This window comes from Oncorhynchus gorbuscha, linkage group LG21 (genome assembly GCF_021184085.1).
Source record: "Oncorhynchus gorbuscha isolate QuinsamMale2020 ecotype Even-year linkage group LG21, OgorEven_v1.0, whole genome shotgun sequence".
Taxonomy (NCBI): domain Eukaryota; kingdom Metazoa; phylum Chordata; class Actinopteri; order Salmoniformes; family Salmonidae; genus Oncorhynchus; species Oncorhynchus gorbuscha.
The window spans coordinates 13,524,036-13,543,807 of NC_060193.1; the positions used below are offsets into that span (position 1 = coordinate 13,524,036).

At 42.9% G+C, this 19,772-nt stretch overlaps 1 protein-coding gene across 2 annotated transcripts; it reads left to right on the forward strand.

Annotated features, from left to right (window-relative positions):
* Nucleotides 1-6,753: 6,753 nt before the first annotated feature.
* On the forward strand, nt 6,754-16,323 carry LOC124007734 (mucin-5AC-like). Of its 2 annotated transcripts, none has more exons than XM_046318463.1 (5): nt 6,754-6,854; nt 7,154-7,209; nt 12,283-15,150; nt 15,507-15,577; nt 15,809-16,323. In XM_046318463.1, the coding sequence occupies exons 2-5, from the start codon at nt 7,173-7,175 to the stop codon at nt 15,878-15,880; spliced, it is 3,048 nt and encodes a 1,015-aa protein (XP_046174419.1). In that variant the 5' UTR covers nt 6,754-6,854; nt 7,154-7,172; the 3' UTR covers nt 15,881-16,323. The 2 variants fall into 2 exon arrangements, with proteins under 2 accessions (XP_046174419.1, XP_046174420.1); XM_046318464.1 differs by having other exon boundaries at nt 12,289-15,150.
* Nucleotides 16,324-19,772: the final 3,449 nt, after the last annotated feature.

Genomic DNA, 19,772 nt, shown 5'->3' on the forward strand with positions numbered 1-19,772 from the left:
CAGGTTAAGCAAGCACTCACGCACACTGCGTCGCCGCGCGCTTGTCCTAGTAACCTCCTTTTCGTTCCTGTTTCCACTCGTCTGGCTGTTCTTCAGTGGGCTCGCTCTGCCAAGTTAGCTGGTCATCCCGGTGTTCGAGGCACTCTTGCGTCTATTCGCCAGCGCTTTTGGTGGCCGACTCAGGAGCGTGACACGCGCCGTTTCGTGGCTGCTTGTTCGGACTGCGCGCAGACTAAGTCGGGTAACTCTCCTCCTGCCGGTCGTCTCAGACCGCTCCCCATTCCTTCTCGACCATGGTCTCACATCGCCCTAGACTTCATTACCGGTCTGCCTTTGTCTGCGGGGAAGACTGTGATTCTTACGGTTGTCGATAGGTTCTCTAAGGCGGCACATTTCATTCCCCTCGCTAAACTTCCTTCCGCTAAGGAGACGGCACAAATCATCATCGAGAATGTGTTCAGAATTCATGGCCTCCCGTTAGACGCCGTTTCAGACAGAGGCCCGCAATTCACGTCACAGTTTTGGAGGGAGTTCTGTCGTTTGATTGGTGCGTCCGTCAGTCTCTCTTCCGGGTTTCATCCCCAGTCTAACGGTCAAGCAGAGAGGGCCAATCAGACGATTGGTCGCATACTACGCAGCCTTTCTTTCAGAAACCCTGCGTCTTGGGCAGAACAGCTCCCCTGGGCAGAATACGCTCACAACTCGCTTCCTTCGTCTGCTACCGGGTTATCTCCGTTTCAGAGTAGTCTGGGTTACCAGCCTCCTCTGTTCTCATCCCAGCTTGCCGAGTCCAGCGTTCCCTCCGCTCAAGCGTTTGTCCAACGTTGTGAGCGCACCTGGAGGAGGGTGAGGTCTGCACTTTGCCGTTACAGGGCACAGACTGTGAGAGCCGCCAATAAACGTAGGATTAAGAGTCCTAGGTATTGTTGCGGCCAGAGAGTGTGGCTTTCCACTCGCAACCTTCCTCTTACGACAGCTTCTCGTAAGTTGACTCCGCGGTTCATTGGTCCGTTCCGTGTCTCCCAGGTCGTCAATCCTGTCGCTGTGCGACTGCTTCTTCCGCGACATCTTCGTCGCGTCCATCCTGTCTTCCATGTCTCCTGTGTCAAGCCCTTTCTTCGCACCCCCGTTCGTCTTCCCTCCCCCCTCCCGTCCTTGTCGAGAGCGCACCTATTTACAAGGTACGTAGGATCATGGACATGCGTTCTCGGGGACGGGGTCACCAATACTTAGTGGATTGGGAGGGTTACGGTCCTGAGGAGAGGAGTTGGGTTCCGTCTCGGGACGTGCTGGACCGTTCACTTATTGATGATTTCCTCCGTTGCCGCCAGGATTCCTCCTCGAGTGCGCCAGGAGGCGCTCGGTGAGTGGGGGGGTACTGTCATGTTTTGTCTTAGATTGTCTTGTCATTTTGCTTTTCCCTCTGTTCGTTTTCCCCCTGCTGGTCTTTTTAGGTTCGTTCCCCTTTTTCTCTCTCTCTTCCTCTCTCTCTTCTCTCTATCGTTCCGTTCCTGCTCCCAGCTGTTCCTATTCCCCTAATCAATCATTTAGTCTTCCCACACCTGTTCCCTATCTTTTTCCCTGATTAGAGTCCCTATTTCTCCCCTTGTTTTCCGTTTCTGCCCTGTCGGATCCTTGTCTATTGTTCACCGTGCTGTGTCTGTGTATCGCCCTGTCGTGTCGTGTTTCCCTCAGATGCTGCGTGGTGAGCAGGTGTCTGAGTCTGCTACGTTCAAGTGCCTTCCCGAGGCAACCTGCAGTTCTTGATCGAGTCTCCAGTCTGTTCTCGTCATTACGAGTGGAATTATGTCTTATGATTGTAGATTTACTTTACTGGATTAAAGACTCTGTTTTCGCCAAGTCGCTTTTGGGTCCTCATTCACCTGCATGACAGTTGTATTAGGAGCTGTAGTTGTTGTATTAGGAGCTGTAGTTGTTGTATTAGGAGCTGTAGTTGTTGTATTAGGAGCTGTAGTTGTTGTATTAGGAGCTGTAGTTGTTGTATTAGGAGCTGTAGTTGTTGAATTAGGAGCTGTAGTTGTTGAATTAGGAGCTGTAGTTGTTGAATTAGGAGCTGTAGTTGTTGAATTAGGAGCTGTAGTTGTTGTATTAGGAGCTGTAGTTGTTGTATTAGGATCTGTAGTTGTTGAATTAGGAGCTGTAGTTGTTGAATTAGGAGCTGTAGTTGTTGTATTAGGAGCTGTAGTTGTTGTATTAGGAGCTGTAGTTGTTGTATTAGGAGCTGTAGTTGTTGTATTAGGAGCTGTAGTTGTTGTATTAGGAGCAATAGTTGTATTAGGAGCTGTAGTTGTTGTATTAGGAGCTGTAGTTCTTGTATTAGGAACTGTAGTTGTATTAGAAACTGAAGTTGTTGTAGTAGGAACTGTAGTTGTTGTAGTAGGAGCTGTTTCTTCCTACAGAAAAATCATGCCAAAAATGAATGCATAGCGTGTTATTTTCCCATGTTTGTAATGTTTACAGGATTCTGGAATCAAGAGAAAATAAGCAGGATTTTTGGAACATCCGGAAATTTTGTCAAAGTTACCGTCATTTAGCAATTGTAGCAGAGACTCACTTGACTATGATGTTTCCCAATGAGGATGTGGATGGTGCTGTCCAGGTGACTGTTACTGATGATCTAAGGATGATTGTTGCTTTGACTCACCCCAGAGACCTAAAAGTAAAACAACAGGTAAAGTCAATCAATAGAGAACAATGACATTGCTACACAATCATGTAAGGTATGTCAGTGATTACGGTAACTTACCCAAAATTCCCAGGTTTTCCAGAAATCATGGCTTCGAAGATTCCAGGAATAACCAGGAATTCCGGAATCAAACAGATTTTTAGGAAAGCCAGGAGTATTTCCTCACTGTGTAGCCTGACCAGGAAAAACTATCCTATCAGTGGGCTCAAAGTCAGTTTCATTTGACATATATATATATTTTTTTAATCCGTTATTTTACCAGGTAAGTTGACTGAGAACACGTTCTCATTTGCAGCAACGACCTGGGGAATAGTTACAGGGGAGAGGAGGGGGATTAATGAGCCAATTGTATACTGGGGATTATTCGGTGACCGTGATGGTTTGAGGGCCTGATTGGGAATTTAGCCAGGACACCGGGGTTAACAACCCTACTCGATAAGTGCCATGGGATCTTTAATGATCTCAGAGACTCATGACACCCGTTTAACGTCCCATCCGAAAGACGGCACCCTACATATTGATGAGTCAATAAAATCCAATAAATCAGTAGGTAAATTGATAACAGTGAAGAATATGGCCAGAATGTCCTGTGCTGTATTGTATATAGGGATGAAATCCTTGTTGGAGGATCTCAGTGAGCAGGGATTGAATCCTTTATAGGTGATGATTCCTGACAGAGTGAGAGAGAGAGAAAACACAATTGCAAATACAACCCATATTTATGTTGATTTATTTTCCCTTTTGTACTTTAACCATTTGAACATCGTTACAAGACTGTATATGTACGTAATAGGACATTTGTAATGTCTTCATTATTTTGGAACTTCTGTGAATGTAATGTTTACTGTTAATATTTATTGTTTATTTCACGTTTGTGTATAATCTACTTCACTTGCTTTGGCAATGTTAATATGTGTTACCCATGCCAATAAAGCCCCTTGAATTGGAGAGAGAGAGAGAGAGAGAGAGAGAGAGAGAGAGAGAGAGAGAGAGAGAGAGAGAGAGAGAGAGAGAGAGAGAGAGAGAGAGAGAGAGAGAGAGAGAGAGAGAGAGAGAGAGAGAGAGAGGGGGGCGCTGTGTGCTGAAACGTTGGACACCATGTACTTGGACTAAGTGATGATGATTCTACGCTTCACAGAAATCTTATATTGTCAGGTCAGCTGTGATGGAATATGCTATGTGAAAAGATAACATTTCAGCAGGGACAGACTGCCAAAGGCCAATTCTGGTAAATGGTCTGTCTTAAGACCTGTCAGATATTTACGGGGTTTTTTTCTCTCGCAAAATGAACATTAGGAATAGGAATAAAATGGGTTGTGTATTAGAAATGCACAGGTAGATTACCTGCTCCAGTTCATCCCTGCATCTCAGCCAATACAGTACTGATCGGGTAATCCAATAGTGTGTTTCAACCATCTTGGTGACTCACCTTTGATGGTGTCTCCTGGAGATAGAAGAACACAGAGAAAACTCACCATCTCTCTGTATAGCAGGTCTATATTGTGTGTGAAGGAGAGTGACACATATAAAGGTTGGGGGAAACCCATCTCCAACATGACATCTTAAACCTTAGTTCAGACCTTACTGAGGACAACGATTTGTAAGTTTTAAAAACATAGGCATGTGAAATATCGAGTAGTGAAAGTAAATCATAAAATAACTAACCATGGCATACCGGGTTGATTTCACTTTCCGATAGAGGATGTGATATTCCTCCGATTTGAATCAAAGCTTGGCAGTCCCACATAATCGTCTACACACACGTGAGCAACCAACCACCCACCCACACACACACACACACACACACACCCACACACACACACACACACACACACACACACACACACACACACACACACACACACACACACACACACACACACACACACACACACACACACACACACACACACACACACACTTGTTTGACATGTTTCTGATTGCATCTTAGCCATGACAAGACAATAAATAATCAAGTTAAGCATGTCCCAGTTTAGGTCACCTAGTAGCAAGAGCTCAGAAGATAGATGGGGGGCAATCAGTTCACATATAGTATCGAGGGCACAGCTGGGGGCAGAGGGAGGTCTATAGCAAGCGGCAACAGTGAGAGACTTGTTTCTGGAAAGGTGAATCTTTAGAAGTAGAAGCTCAAATTGTTTGGGTACAGACTTAGAAAGTAATACAAAACCCTGCAGGCTATCTTTGCAGTAGATTGCAACACCGCCCCCTTTGGCAGTTCTATCTTGGCAGAAAACGTTATAGTTAACAATGGAGATTTCAGGGTTTTGGGTGGTTTTCCTAAGCCAGGATTCAGACACGGCTAAGACATCTGGGTGTGCAGAGTGTGCTAAAGCAGTGAGTAAAACACACTTAGGGGGTAGGCTTCTAATGTTAACATGCATGGAACCAAGGCTTTTACGTTTACAGAAGTCAACAAATGAGAGCACCTGGGGGGTGGGAGTGGAGCTAGGCACTGCAGGACCTGGATTAACCTCCACATCACCAGAGGAACAGAGGAGAAGTAAGATAAGGGTACGGCTAAAGACTATACGAACTGGCCGTCTAACACGTTCAGAACAGAGAGTAAAAGGAGCAGGTTTCTGGGCACGATAGCATAGATTCAAGGCATAGTGTACAGACAAAGGTAAGGTAGGATGTGAGTACATTGGAGGTAAACCTAGCCATTGAATAATGAAGAGAGAGATATAGTCTCTAGAGATGTTTAAACCAGGTGATGTCATCGCATATGGTGGAACAACATGGTTGGTTAATGCATATTGAGCAGGGCTAGAGGCTCTACAGTGAAGTAAGACAGTAATCACTAACCAGGACTGTAATGGACAAGGCATATTGATATTAGAGAGAGGCATGCGTGGGACCAGTGAGTGGTTGGGCTGACTGGGGACACACGGCGATTCAGGCAAAGCTAACAGTTAGCAGGCTGGAGCTAAATAAGCTAGCAGCTAGTAGACCAGTGCAAGCTAGCAGTTAGCAGACCGGGTTAGCAAGCAAGCAGTTAGCATGGGCTAGCAGTTAGCAGACCGGGCAGGCAAGCTAGCAGTTAGCAGACCGGGTTAGCAAGCAAGCAGTTAGCAAGGGCTAGCAGTTAGCAGACCGGGCAGGCAAGCTAGCAGTTAGCAGACCAGGTCCCGGGAGTTTAGCAGTTAGCAGACTGGGTTAGCAAGCAAGCAGATAGCAGGGGCTAGAAAGTTAGCCTTTGTGGGGGGAGGACGTCGCGATGGGGGTAAGTCTGTTTTTGCCTCTTCGTGCGGTGACGTCGATAGACCAGTCGTGGAATTAGGAAGAACTGGCAAGGAAGCATTTCACTGTACTGTTTCCAACTTCTGTATCCTGTGTACATGACAAATAAACGTTGGTTTGATTTGATATAGAGTGTGCTGACAAGAGACCATAATTTGAAGAACAGCATGTTAAGATATAGGCCATGGACTAGATGAAGTGTATTTTTACCTGGAGTTTTTCCTTATTGTAGACTACTACTTTCAACGCTGGTTTACTACACCACCTTACTCACTCTGTTTTTAGTACATGTCCTCACATGTGAGTCCTTAAATAGATGGGTGGAGCTAAGGCATAAGATGGTGTGATCAATGCTGAATAAGCACCCTTATAGAAAAGCTCATGAGCAAGTGTGAAACACTTTCGAGGGCATATTCTTCTATTGTCTCGTAAGTGGGATAACACGTTTATCAACTTCAAAAGCAACATAACTTTGTTATGTTTCCTCCAACTACAGTATATGATATACCCTATTTAAGCTATGAGTCTGTACTTTTATGTGTACAGAAAAGACAATCTTCAACATTTGACATAAGTTCACATAAAGAAATGCAGTCACAAATGCTGATAAATTCTTGCTTGATTTTTAAGTGTTACCAGAAGTTGCTTACTGATAGTTTTTTCTTCCTTGTTTAACTGCATAGTTACTGTAACTACCAGAGGCTGAGTGTACACCCTGAATGGCACCCTATTCCCTATGGGCCCTATTCAAAGCAGTGCACTATATAGGGAATAGGATGCCATTTGGGATGCCAGCTGACAGAGAAAACATTATTAAAGAGAAACTCAGTTGATGAGGAGCTCACAGAAGCCTGAACACCGAGGAAGACAAGCAGCAACCATTTTTGTGAGACGCTTTCTATTAATCTATCAATTATTATATATTGAAAGTACATGCACTATTATCAAAATGTTATTGTATGGAATAGTGAACACTCTTACTTACAGGTAGGCTTACCGTATTGATAGAAAAATCTCACTTAGAAAAACTCAATGAGATTTTTAACTGCTTACTGTTTAGTATACCTTTTGTGTTGAGACAACATATTTCAATTTGTATTATTGATTAGTATGTATAATTGAAAATAATAATTGTTTCTAAGTTATTTTGAATTTGATTAATCTTTTTGTTCATCCGTGCATTAGAGGGAATACCAAAACAGCAATGGAACTTGGGGTGTTTCTCATCATGATTTTCTCAGGTTAGTATCTATCTCCTGTTAAGTTATTGTTATTGTTTTAAAAACCTATTCAAGCTTAAGCTTAAGTAGAAACGGACTGGTTATAGGGATGTCCGGACAAATGCCAGATCAGATGGTCCATCTTTAGCCCAATGGGCCTGTCTACATTTTGTGAAGAAATAATCAGAAATGTGACCCACCACCTGGAGTCAGGTCGTATGTAGCAAATCTGAAATAGTGTTTTTTATATTGGAAAGAAGTAGAGACTCAGAGCTAGAAAATAGTATATCATACAGTGCAGTGGAGGAACAATAGGAAAGTAATTCTGCTTTGAAATGTGATAAACTTGTAACCCACTTTTGAGAAAATGGTCCGAGAATGTTTTGGTACACCAACTGGAGAACTCTACACCCATTCAGCATCGTTCACACACTCTTACGCCTTAGGCCCACCCATCTCTTTAAGGATTCACAGTGTAGTAAACAACCAAAGATTTCAAAACTAAAAGTGACAATTACACTTTATCCCGTGATTGTTAAGATGGCGCCGAAGAGGATGGCTGACGTTTTACATGCTCCTGACCAATTGTGCTATTTTGTTTGTTTTGTTGCATTGTTTTTAACTTTTTGTTTACTTATTTTGTACATAATATTGTTGCTACTGTCTCTTAAATAAGTTCTGGACATCAGAACAGCAATTACTCACCACAAACTGGAAACAGTTTTTTCCTTTAAGGAGTCCGACGAGAAGGATATACTGCTCTCCCGGGAACAGGCCCAAATCCGTGAAGAAAAGATGGAGGAAAAGAAGATGCAGATCGGGCTGCCTTCTGAGAATCCCTAGGCGAGCGGATAAACTCACACTGCCTTCGTTCTACTTGCTAACATGCAATCATTGGAAAATAAAATTAATGATCTACGATTATACGATTATCACTAACGGGACATTAAGAACTGTAATATATTATGTTTCACAGAGTCGTGGCTTAACAACGACACGGATAATATAGAGCTGGTGGGATTTTCCATGCACCGGCATAACAAAGTTGCTAGGTCTGGTAAGACGAGGGGTGGGGGGTGGGGGGTGTGTGTGTCTATTTGTCAATAACAGCTTGTGCGCGATGTCTAATAGCAAATCCTTTAAACAGGTCAGCATTCACAAAGCCGCGGGGCCAGATGGATTACCAGGACGTGTACTCAAAGCATGCGCGGACCAACTGGCAAGTGTATTCACTGACATTTTCAACCTCTCCCTGACCAAGTCTTTAATACCTACATGCTTAAAGCACACCATCATAGTCATTGTGCCCAAGGAAGTGAAGCTAACCTGCCTAAATGATTACTGGCTGTAGCACTCATGTCGGTAGCCATGATGTGCTTTGAAAGGCTGGTCATGGCTCACATCAACAGCATCGTCCTGGATATCCTAGACCCACTCCAATTCGCATTACCACCCCAACAGATCCACAGATGATGCAATCTCAATCGCACTCCACACTTTCCCACCTGGACAAAAGGAACACCTACGTGAGAATGCTGTTCATTGACTACAGCTCAGCGTTCAACACCATAGTGCCCACAAAGCTCATCACTAAGCTAAGGACCCTGGGACTAAACACCTCCCTCTGCAATTGGATCCTGGACTTCCTGATGGGCCGCTCCCAGGTGGTAAAGGAAGTCAACAACACGTTTGCCACGCTGATTCTCTGGGGCCCCTCAGGGGTGTGTACTTAGTCCCCTCCTGTACTCCCTGTTCAGCCACGACTGTGTGGCCAAACATGACTCTAACACCATCATTAAGACTCCTGACGACACAACAGTGAGACAACGATTAGACAGCCTATAGGGAAGAGGTCAGAGAACTGCCAGGGCAACAACCTCTCCCTCAATGTGAGCAAGACAAAGGAGCTGATCTTGGACTACAAAAAAAGGCGGGCTGAATAGGCCCCCATTAACATCAACGGGGCTGTAGTGGAGCAGGTTGAGAGTTCTAAGTTCCTTGGTGTCCACATCACCAACAAACTATTATGGTCCAAACAAACCAAGACAGTCATGAAGAGAGCACGACAAAACCTTTTCCCCCTCAAGAGACTGAAAAGATTTGGCATGGGTCCCCAGATCCTCAAAAAGTTCTACAGCTACGCCTGGTATGGAAACTGCTCGGCATCTGACCGTAAGGCGCTACAGAGGGTAATGCGTACGCCCCAGTACATCACTGGGGCCAAGCTTCCTGCCTTCCAGGACATTTATAATAGGCGGTGTCAGAGGAATGCCCATAACATTTTCAGAGACTCCAGTCACCCAAGTCATAGACTGTTTTCTCTGCTTCCTCATGGCCAGCGGTACCGGAGCACCAAGTATAGGTCCAAAAGGCTCCTTAACAACTTCTACCCCCAAGCCATAAGACTGCTGAACAATTAATCAAATTGCATACTGGACTATTTACATTGACACCCCTGCTGACCCCCTCCATTTGTTTTGTACACTGCTGCTACTTGCTGTTTATTATCTATGCATAGTCACTTCACCCCTACCTACATGTACAAATTACCTCAACTAATCTGTACCCCCGCACACTGACTATACAGGTACCCCCTGTATATAGCCTAGTTATTGTTATGTTTTTGTGTTACTTTTTTTATTTTTTTATTTATATTTTTTAAACTTAAAAAAAAACTTTTCTTGAACTGCACTGTTGGTTAAGGGCTTGTAAGTAAGCATTTCACGATAAGGTCTACACTTGCTGTATTCGGCGCAAGTGATAAATAATGTTTGACTTGATTTGGCCAATATCCTCATTTGACTTTGGTGCAGGTCAAGTTGTTCTTCAGATTACCATCTCTGGTTAACATACACTATATAAAATTAAATCAAAGGTTATTTGTCACATGCACAGGACACAGAAGGTCTAAACGGTGCCGTGAAATGGTCACTTGCATAGTAGAGTCTTTTGTTTAGACATGTAGCTAGCTAGCTAAACAATGAACCATAATCCCAACTAATGCCACGTTCAAATCAATTGGGAACTCAAATTTTTTACATTATTTTTAAAAATTTGATTTCACCTTTATTTAACCAGGTAAGCTAGTTGAGAAGAAGTTCTCATTTACAACTGCGACCTAGCCAAGATAAAGCAAAGCAGTGCGACATGAAACAACAACACAGAGTTACATGGAATAAACAAGCGTACAGTCAACACAATATAAAAAAAAATATATATATACAGTGTGTGCAAATGGCATGAGGAGATATGGCAATAAATAGGCCAAAATCTCTGACATTCGAGCGTTCATGTCACGCCCTGGCCTTAGTATTTTGTGTTTTCTTTATTATTGTGGTTAGGCCAGGGTGTGACATGGGTGATTATGTGTTTGTCTTGTCTAGGGGTTTTGTAGATTGACGGGGTTGTGTTCAGTGTAGTATTCTAGGTAAGTCTATGGTTGCCTAGAGTGGTTCTCAATCAGAGGCAGGTGTTTATCGTTGTCTCTGATTGGGAACCGTATTTAGGCAGCCATATTTTTTTTGAGTATTTCGTGGGTGATTGTTTCCTGTTTCTGTGTTTTGCACCAGTTAGGACTGTTTTGATTTTTCCACGGTTTCTTGTTTTGTACATGTATATTGTTCACGGTATCATCTTTATTAAAGATGTTCAACCATAACCACGCTGCATTTTGGTCCGCCTCTCCTTCCCAGGAAGAAAACTGTAACAGTTCAAAACAAATGGAAACTCTGGAAAAAAAATACCTCCAGCTGTGATAAATCGATTTAAACAGTTAATTGGGAATTCCAACTCGGGAACTTGGGCCTCTTTCTAGAGCGCCGACTTTCCGATCTGAAGATCACTGATGTCATGAGTTCCCAGTTGTTTTGAACGTGGCAATACAACCGTGCATGAATCTGCAACTAGCTAAAGCCAACCAAATAGGTTCAATTTTAGCTAGCTAACATTAGGCTATAACTGTCAATGCAAATTGAGAAATTTTCAGAGATATGAATAACATTACTACACAAATCATATAAGTAACGTTAGCTAGCGAGCCAGCCAGCTAACGTTAGCTAGACAGCTAGCTAACAGTACACTTTAACTTGCAATGAAAAAAAACTTTCTTACAAAATTAGAAACGTATAATATCTGTAAATGTAGCTAGTCTATTACTTGTATGCATGGATGAATGCTTCTCCCTCTATGGGAGCCCTTAGTTAGAAGATGTAATCCAGAAACAAGTTTTATACAACAGCCTTCTGTGTTCTCTTTTGGACTCTCTCCTTATTTGGCAATCAACTCCCTGCTTCCACTGATTTCAAAACTCGGTCATATTATTCCGTGACAACGACACTGTTTCTTCCCCATCACTGTCATTAGAGGACTCTACAATGTCTGGTTCAATTAAAATGTTTTGACCTAAATCAGGGATTTCCTCATTGTCTGATTCATTTTCAGAATCAGAGAGATTCAGCATGGCATGGTCATCCTCCAGAAAGTAGTCCAGCAAAGCATTTTCAGTTCTTTATGATATCTTTGGAAAAAAAGCTGCTGTAGAAAGAATGATCCACACACACTGAGTAGGTCATGTTATAAATAGAATCGTGCTTCATGGAATACAAACCCAAACTCATCTCTCGGCATGTCCAGTCCATCCATTATCTCAACCAATCATGGCTGAAAGGAAGGTTCCTGTATTTTCTGTGGCTAAACCAACTAGGCTCGTATTGTAAGAATTGTATTCGTATATACAGATGGCATAAAAGTTTGAAATTAAGGCACATTAACATTCATAGATTCCAGAAGGCTTTTATGCCAAAAAATGCATTTTTATAACAATAAAAAAAAGTTGAAATGCCTCTCATGTGAAGTAGTGACATGCGATATTAGGCCTAGCTTCTTGAAACAGGTCACAAATAGACGAGTTATATGGAATTTCCAGCAAATGCCAGATGTGCTGGTCTATCTTAAGACCAATGGGCCTGTCAATTTTTTTGTGTGGTGACGTTGAGGGAAAAAATGGGCAGATGTTTTGGAAAAGCCAGGGCCAATTTCTGGTCTCTGGTCTTAAGGTATTGTTAAGCTACCTAATAATTGTAATATTTGTCCCAGTAATAGGCAGCCTGTGCTCTGTAACAAGCACAACCACAGATCCTAATATGACAACCACAACTGAGGCTCCTACTACAGCAACAACTGCCGCTCCTACTACAACAACCACAGATCCTTCTACAACCACAACTGTAGCTCCTACTCCAACAACCACACTTCCTGCTATGACAACTACAACCACAGCTCCTACTACAACAACTGCAGCTCCCAGTACAACAACAACTGCAGCTCCTAGTACAACAACCACTGCAACTCCTAGTACAACAACAACTGAAGCTCCTAGTACAACAACCACTGCAACTCCTACTACGACAACCACTGCAGCTCCGACTACGACAACTGCAGCTCCTACTACGACAATAACTGCAGTCCCTAGTGTAGCAACATCTGCAGTCCCTAGTGTAGCAACATCTGCAGCTCCTAGTACAACAACCACTGCAGATCCTACTACGACAACAACCGCAGCTCCTACTACGACAACCACTGCAGCTCCTACTACGACAATAACTGCAGTTCCTAGTGTAGCAACATCTGCAGCTCCTAGTATAACAACAACCGCAGCTCCTACTACGACAACAACTGTAGCTCCTAGTACAACTACTACAGCTCCTAGTACAACTACTACAGCTCCTAGTACAACAACCACTGCAGCTCCTACTACGACAACAACTGCAGCTCCTACTACGACAACCACTGCAACTCCTACTACGACAACCACTGCAGCTCCGACTACGACAACTGCAGCTCCTACTACGACAACAACTGTAGCTCCTAGTACAACAACTGCAGCTCCTAGTACAACAACAACTGTAGCTCCTACTACGACAATAACTGCAGTTCCTAGTGTAGCAACATCTGCAGCTCCTAGTACAACAACCACTGCAGCTCCTACTACGACAACAACCGCAGCTCCTAGTACAACAACTGCAGCTCCTAGTACAACAACGACTGTAGCTCCTACTACGACAATAACTGCAGTTCCTAGTGTAGCAACATCTGCAGTTCCTAGTGTAGCAACATCTGCAGCTCCTAGTACAACAACCACTGCAGCTCCTACTACGACAACAACCGCAGCTCCTACTACGACAATAACTGCAGTTCCTAGTGCAGCAACATCTGCAGTTCCTAGTGTAGCAACATCTGCAGCTCCTAGTACAACAACCACTGCAGCTCCTACTACGACAACAACCGCAGCTCCTACTACGACAATAACTACAGTTCCTAGTGCAGCAACATCTGCAGTTCCTAGTGTAGCAACATCTGCAGCTCCTAGTACAACAACCACTGCAGCTCCTACTACGACAATAACTGCAGTTCCTAGTGTAGTAACATCTGCAGCTCCTAGTATAACAACAACCGCAGCTCCTACTACGACAACAACTGTAGCTCCTAGTACAACTACTACAGCTCCTAGTACAACTACTACAGCTCCTAGTACAACAACCACTGCAGCTCCTAGTACAACAACCACTGCAGCTCCTACTACGACAACAACTGCAGCTCCTACTACGACAACAACTGCAGCTCCTAGTACAACAACCACTGCAACTCCTACTACGACAACCACTGCAGCTCCGACTACGACAACAACTGTAGCTCCTAGTACAACAACCACTGCAGCTCCTACTACGACAACAACCGCAGCTCCTACTACGACAACAACTGTAGCTCCTACTACAACAACAACTGTAGCTCCTACTACGACAATAACTGCAGCTCCTAGTACAACAACCACTGCAACTCCTACTACGACAACCACTGCAGCTCCTACTACGACAACAACTGTTGCTCCTAGTACAACAACCACTGCAGCTCCTACTACGACAACAACCGCAGCTCCTACTACGACAACAACCGCAGCTCCTACTACGACAACAACTGTAGCTCCTACTACAACAACAACTGTAGCTCCTAGTACAACAACCACTGCAGCTCCTACTACGACAACAACCGCAGCTCCTACTACGACAACAACTGTAGCTCCTACTACAACAACAACTGTAGCTCCTACTACGACAATAACTGCAGTTCCTAGTGTAGCAACATCTGCAGCTCCTAGTATAACAACAACCGCAGCTCCTACTACGACAACAACTGTAGCTCCTACTACAACAACAACTGTAGCTCCTACTACGACAATAACTGCAGCTCCTAGTACAACAACCACTGCAACTCCTACTACGACAACCACTGCAGCTCCTACTACGACAACAACTGTAGCTCCTAGTACAACAACCACTGCAGATCCTACTACGACAACAACCGCAGCTCCTACTACGACAACAACTGTAGCTCCTACTACAACAACAACTGTAGCTCCTACTACGACAATAACTGCAGTTCCTAGTGTAGCAACATCTGCAGCTCCTAGTATAACAACAACCGCAGCTCCTACTACGACAACAACTGTAGCTCCTAGTACAACTACTACAGCTCCTAGTACAACTACTACAGCTCCTAGTACAACAACCACTGCAGCTCCTAGTACAACAACCACTGCAGCTCCTACTACGGCAACAACTGCAGCTCCTACTACGACAACAACTGCAGCTCCTAGTACAACAACTGCAGCTCCTAGTACAACAACAACTGCAGCTCCTACTACGACAATAACTGCAGCTCCTAGTATAACAACCACTGCAGCTCCTAGTACAACTACTACAGCTCCTAGTACAACTACTACAGCTCCTAATACAACAACTACAGCTCCTAATACAACAACTACAGCTCCTAATACAACAACTACAGCTCCTAATACAACAACAATACATTTAGCTAATTTCACAACCACTACTAAGCTACCAAAAACTACACAAATGAGCACTACAACTACATCTGCCGGACAGTCAACCACAAATAGTGGGTTTAGTAAGTGTGATTTTCTTTACTTAATATCTAATGAAATTGGCAATAGTGGTCAACCCTGTCAAGTCTCCTTTTTTTCTTATAGTACGGTACGTGTCTGTCTGTCTGTCTGTCTGTCTGTCTGTCTGTCTGTCTGTCTGTCTGTCTGTCTGTCTGTCTGTCTGTCTGTCTGTCTGTCTGTCTGTCTGTCTGTCTGTCTGTCTGTCTGTCTGTCTGTCTGTCTGTCTGTCTGTCTGTCTGTCTGTCTGTCTGTCTGTCTGTCTGTCTGTCTGTCTGTCTGTCTGTCTGTCTGTCTGTCTGTCTGTCTGTTTGTTTTGCTTAATGCTTGTTCTTATTATTGAATCATTGTGTCTCTACAGGTTATAGGTTTGTACTGAGGGTGAAATTTTCCATGACGACAGTCCAAACCGAATCTGAGATCTTGAATCAGGTAAGAGTCCCTATTAAACGTATCATTTTATTATGAATTATTATGAATTCATCTCCAAAGGTGATAATAGAATGAGGAAAAATCTCACTCATCAAAGGGATGTAAGGTTGCTTTAACAAATAAGTATAATGAATACAGATGGAAAGTGAATGAGGGGGAAGGAGCGTGAAGAGGATAGGAATGTGGCATTATCAAATGTCCTAAATGATGTAAACCCTGTGTTTATTCCAGCTTCATGAGTATCTGATCAGACAAGGGCTGCCATTGGACTCTACACTGCGATTGACATTCATTCAGAGCTAGTTGACGGGGTGAAGAGGAGAAGGACACCGGAGAGAAAACACAGACAGAACAGAATGCAAAACTGATCACTGAGATATTTTACACACATAATTTACAATGGATTATTTTACAGATTACACTCTTACCCCTTGACCTACGGTAACTGGACCTAATGTACTAGTAACTAAATACCTACCGTACCTTCAGAAAGTTCCCTTGACTTTTCCCCCATTTTGTTGTGTTACAAAGTGAGAAGAAAAAATCTAACATTTGTAGAAAATATATACATGATCAATAAAACAGTAATATATCTTGATTAGATAAGTTTTCATCCTCCTGAGTTAACATGTTACAGCTTTGTTGCATTTGGTGCATTTCTTAGATCAAAAGTGCAATTTTTTGATACTACTTGTACAAATTCCACATCATCTAGTCACTTGTGCACATCATTAAAGCATTTTCTTATTCCTTTGAACAAATTGCAATTGATAATGTACAAGCGTCAGCTTTTTTCCACATTATCAATTGCTCATGTCATGTTGATCAAAATATAGTAGATGGCTCTCTGTTGAATAGTCTTACCCCTCAAAACATCTAGGCATTAGTTCCTTGCATAAGCCATTACGTGCAAAATTGTTGAACTATTTGTCATAAACTGTCAAGCATAGTTTTACACATTTCTATTAGACCTTTTGTACAAAAACGTGAATTGATGAATCGTGCAGGTGAAATTGATTCCTCACTCATGAAGGAATGTAAAGTGTTAGTTCAACCAATAATCAACCAGTTGTCTAAATTGCTCAAAGTTGCATCTCATGAAGAATCAATTGGCAAGCATATATAGACAGACCACAACACAGAGTTGCAATTTTCCAATAATGGATGGACCAGGAAACGAACAGGGTCAACAGCCAAGAGGAGGAAGAAGAGGAGTAGGATGCGTGGTGGAAGGCAAAACAGAGGAAAAGGCAGAAGAGGACATAGGCGCATATCTGATGACATAAGGGCCACTATTGTAGACCATGTTGTCAATCATAGCCTTACAATGGCTGAGGCGGGTCGAAGGGTGCAGCCGAATATTAGGAGATCAACCGTGTCCTCAATAATTCAAAAGTTTTGAAGAGAGAACAGGTATGTCCACCAATGTACACTGCACTGTTACTGTATATAAGCAGTATACGGTATACTTCCTACAATGCTTCATATTACAGTAGTCCGCTTGTATTTCACAGCATACATAAATATACTCTATACAGATACATACTGCACCTTACATGCACCCACCTGTATGTTTTACAGTAAAATGTGTGTTCACATAGTTTTTGTCTCTGTGAAAGTATGCGATGCATCACTGCATTTCCCCACATGGGACTGACTGCAAGATGACCTCAAACCGGTGGCAGAGGACGCCTTTTCACACCTCAAAAGGAGGAGGCTATTTGCACCATGGTCCGAGCAAACAATGCCATGAGACTCAGGGAAATACAAAGGACCATTATAGAAGACAACGATGTCTTTGAAAACATCCATACGGTTAGCATCTCAACCATCGACAGGATGCTGCATAGAAACCAGATGAGTATGAAACAGCTGTACCGTGTACCATTCCAAAGGAATGAGGACAGAGTTAAGGAGCTACGGTACCAGTATGTACAGGTAAAACATATATCTATGTAACTACTTTACAGCAACATTTTATAGTGATACATAGTACAGTAAGCATAAACTGCACACATGTCCATTGCTGTGGAAGGAACATGCAATATATGTACATTTTATGTCACTCTTCCTTACCAAAACAAATTCAACTGTGTGTTCTGGGATATACTGTAGCGTATAATGGAGTTGGAATCAAGTGAACCCTCTCACAACTTTGTATACGTGGATGAGGCTGGCTTCAACCTGACCAAATCAGAGCTACTATGGATTTGCCAGGCCAACGGGGAGGAAATATCACCATGTGTGCTGCTATTTCGGAGCATGGTGTCCTAACTCATATCCACCTTATAGGGCGATACAACACCCAGCATCTACTCAACTTTTTAGAGACTCTCTACAGGGCTCTCATCCCTGATGATGAGAGGGGTCTGCTTAGAGAGGATTTGCCAAAGTATGTGGTCATTTGTCATAATGTGAGTTTCCATCGATCAAACATCATAAGGCAATGGTTTGTGACCCACCCGAGGATGCTCATAGAATTCCTCCCACCTTATTCACCATTCCTTAATCCAATTCAGTAGTTATTTTCAGCATGGAGGTGGAAGGTGTACGATCGTCAGCCACACACACAGATGACCCTGCTGGCTGCAATAGATGCAGCATGTGAGGACATCACAGTAGACGCCTGCAGAGGATGGATAAGGCATTCCAAAAGATTCTTTCCACGTTGCATTGGAAGGGAAAATATCCGGTGTGATGTGGATGAGAATATGTGGGCCGACAGACAGGAACGTCTGGATGTGTAGAGACAGCACAACAGTGCTGCGGGCAAAGTTGTGCCTTTGGGGTGGTTTCCTGTGTTTCTTTCTAATTTAGTTGTTTTTCCTTTGTGCCCCTTGGGTTGTCCAGTCTCTTTCAATCAATAACCCACATACAGTAATATGTACATAGTACTGTTGAAATTGATATATGCCATAGAAGTGCAGCCTTGAGCATTTTCAATACAGTAACTGTCATCCAAACTGTAGCCTAAGTTTACATCAGGTAATACTGTCAAAGTACACAGTTACATTGACAACATGCCTAAACATTTTGACGACCTTGTTCGTGAACAATGACTCAATGACTTATCATTCTGATGACACTGACATGATCATTGGCATGAATATTTACTTTTGAGAGATGTACTAAGGATTTTTAGTGACTGAAACATATATATTGTATATTGCAGTTTGTACAAATTGTTCTGAGAAATGCACTTATTATTTTGCACATGTTAGGGATGATATGAAAAATGCACCAAGGGACTGAGAAAAACTAATATCACTGCTCTTGAGTCTTTCTAAAATATTTGCACATTATTCTTAAAATAAATCTTCAAGCCATTTTAAGTCTTGCCATACATTTTCAATCTGATTTCAGTCAAATCAAATCAAATCCAATTTTATTTGTCACATACACATGGTTAGCAGATGTTAATGCGAGTGTAGCGAAATGCTTGTGCTTCTAGTTCCAACAATGCAGTAATATCCAACAAGTAATCTAACTAACAATTCCAAAACTACTGTCTGATACACAGTGTAAGGGGATAAAGAATATGTACATAAAGATATATGAATGAGTGATGGTACGGAGCAGCATAGGCAAGATACAGTAGATGTTATACAGGACAGTATGTACATATGAGATGAGTATGTAAACAAAGTGGCAAAGTTAAAGTGGCTAGTGACACATGTATTACATAAGGATGCAGTAGATGATATAGAGTATAGTATATACGTATACATATGAGATGAATAATGTAGGGTATGTAAACATTATATTAGGTAGCATTATTTAAAGTGGCTAGTGATATATTTTACATCATCTCCCATCAATTCCCATTATTAAAGTGGCTGGAGTTGAGTTAGTGTGTTGGCAGCAGCCACTCAATGTTAGTGGTGGCTGTTTAACAGTCTGATGGCCTTGAGATAGAAGCTGTTTTTCAGTCTCTCGGTCCCAGCTTTGATGCGCCTGTACTGACCTCGCCTTCTGGATTATAGCGGGGTGAACAGGCAATGGCTCGGGTGGTTGTTGTCCTTGATGATCTTTATCTCCTTCCTGTGACATCGGGTGGTGTAGGTGTCCTGGAGGGCAGGTAGTTTGCCCCCGGTGATGCATTGTGCAGACCACACTACCCTCTGGAGAGCCTTACGGTTGTGGGCGGAGCAGTTGCCGTACCAGGCGGTGATACAGCCCGACAGGATGCTCTCGA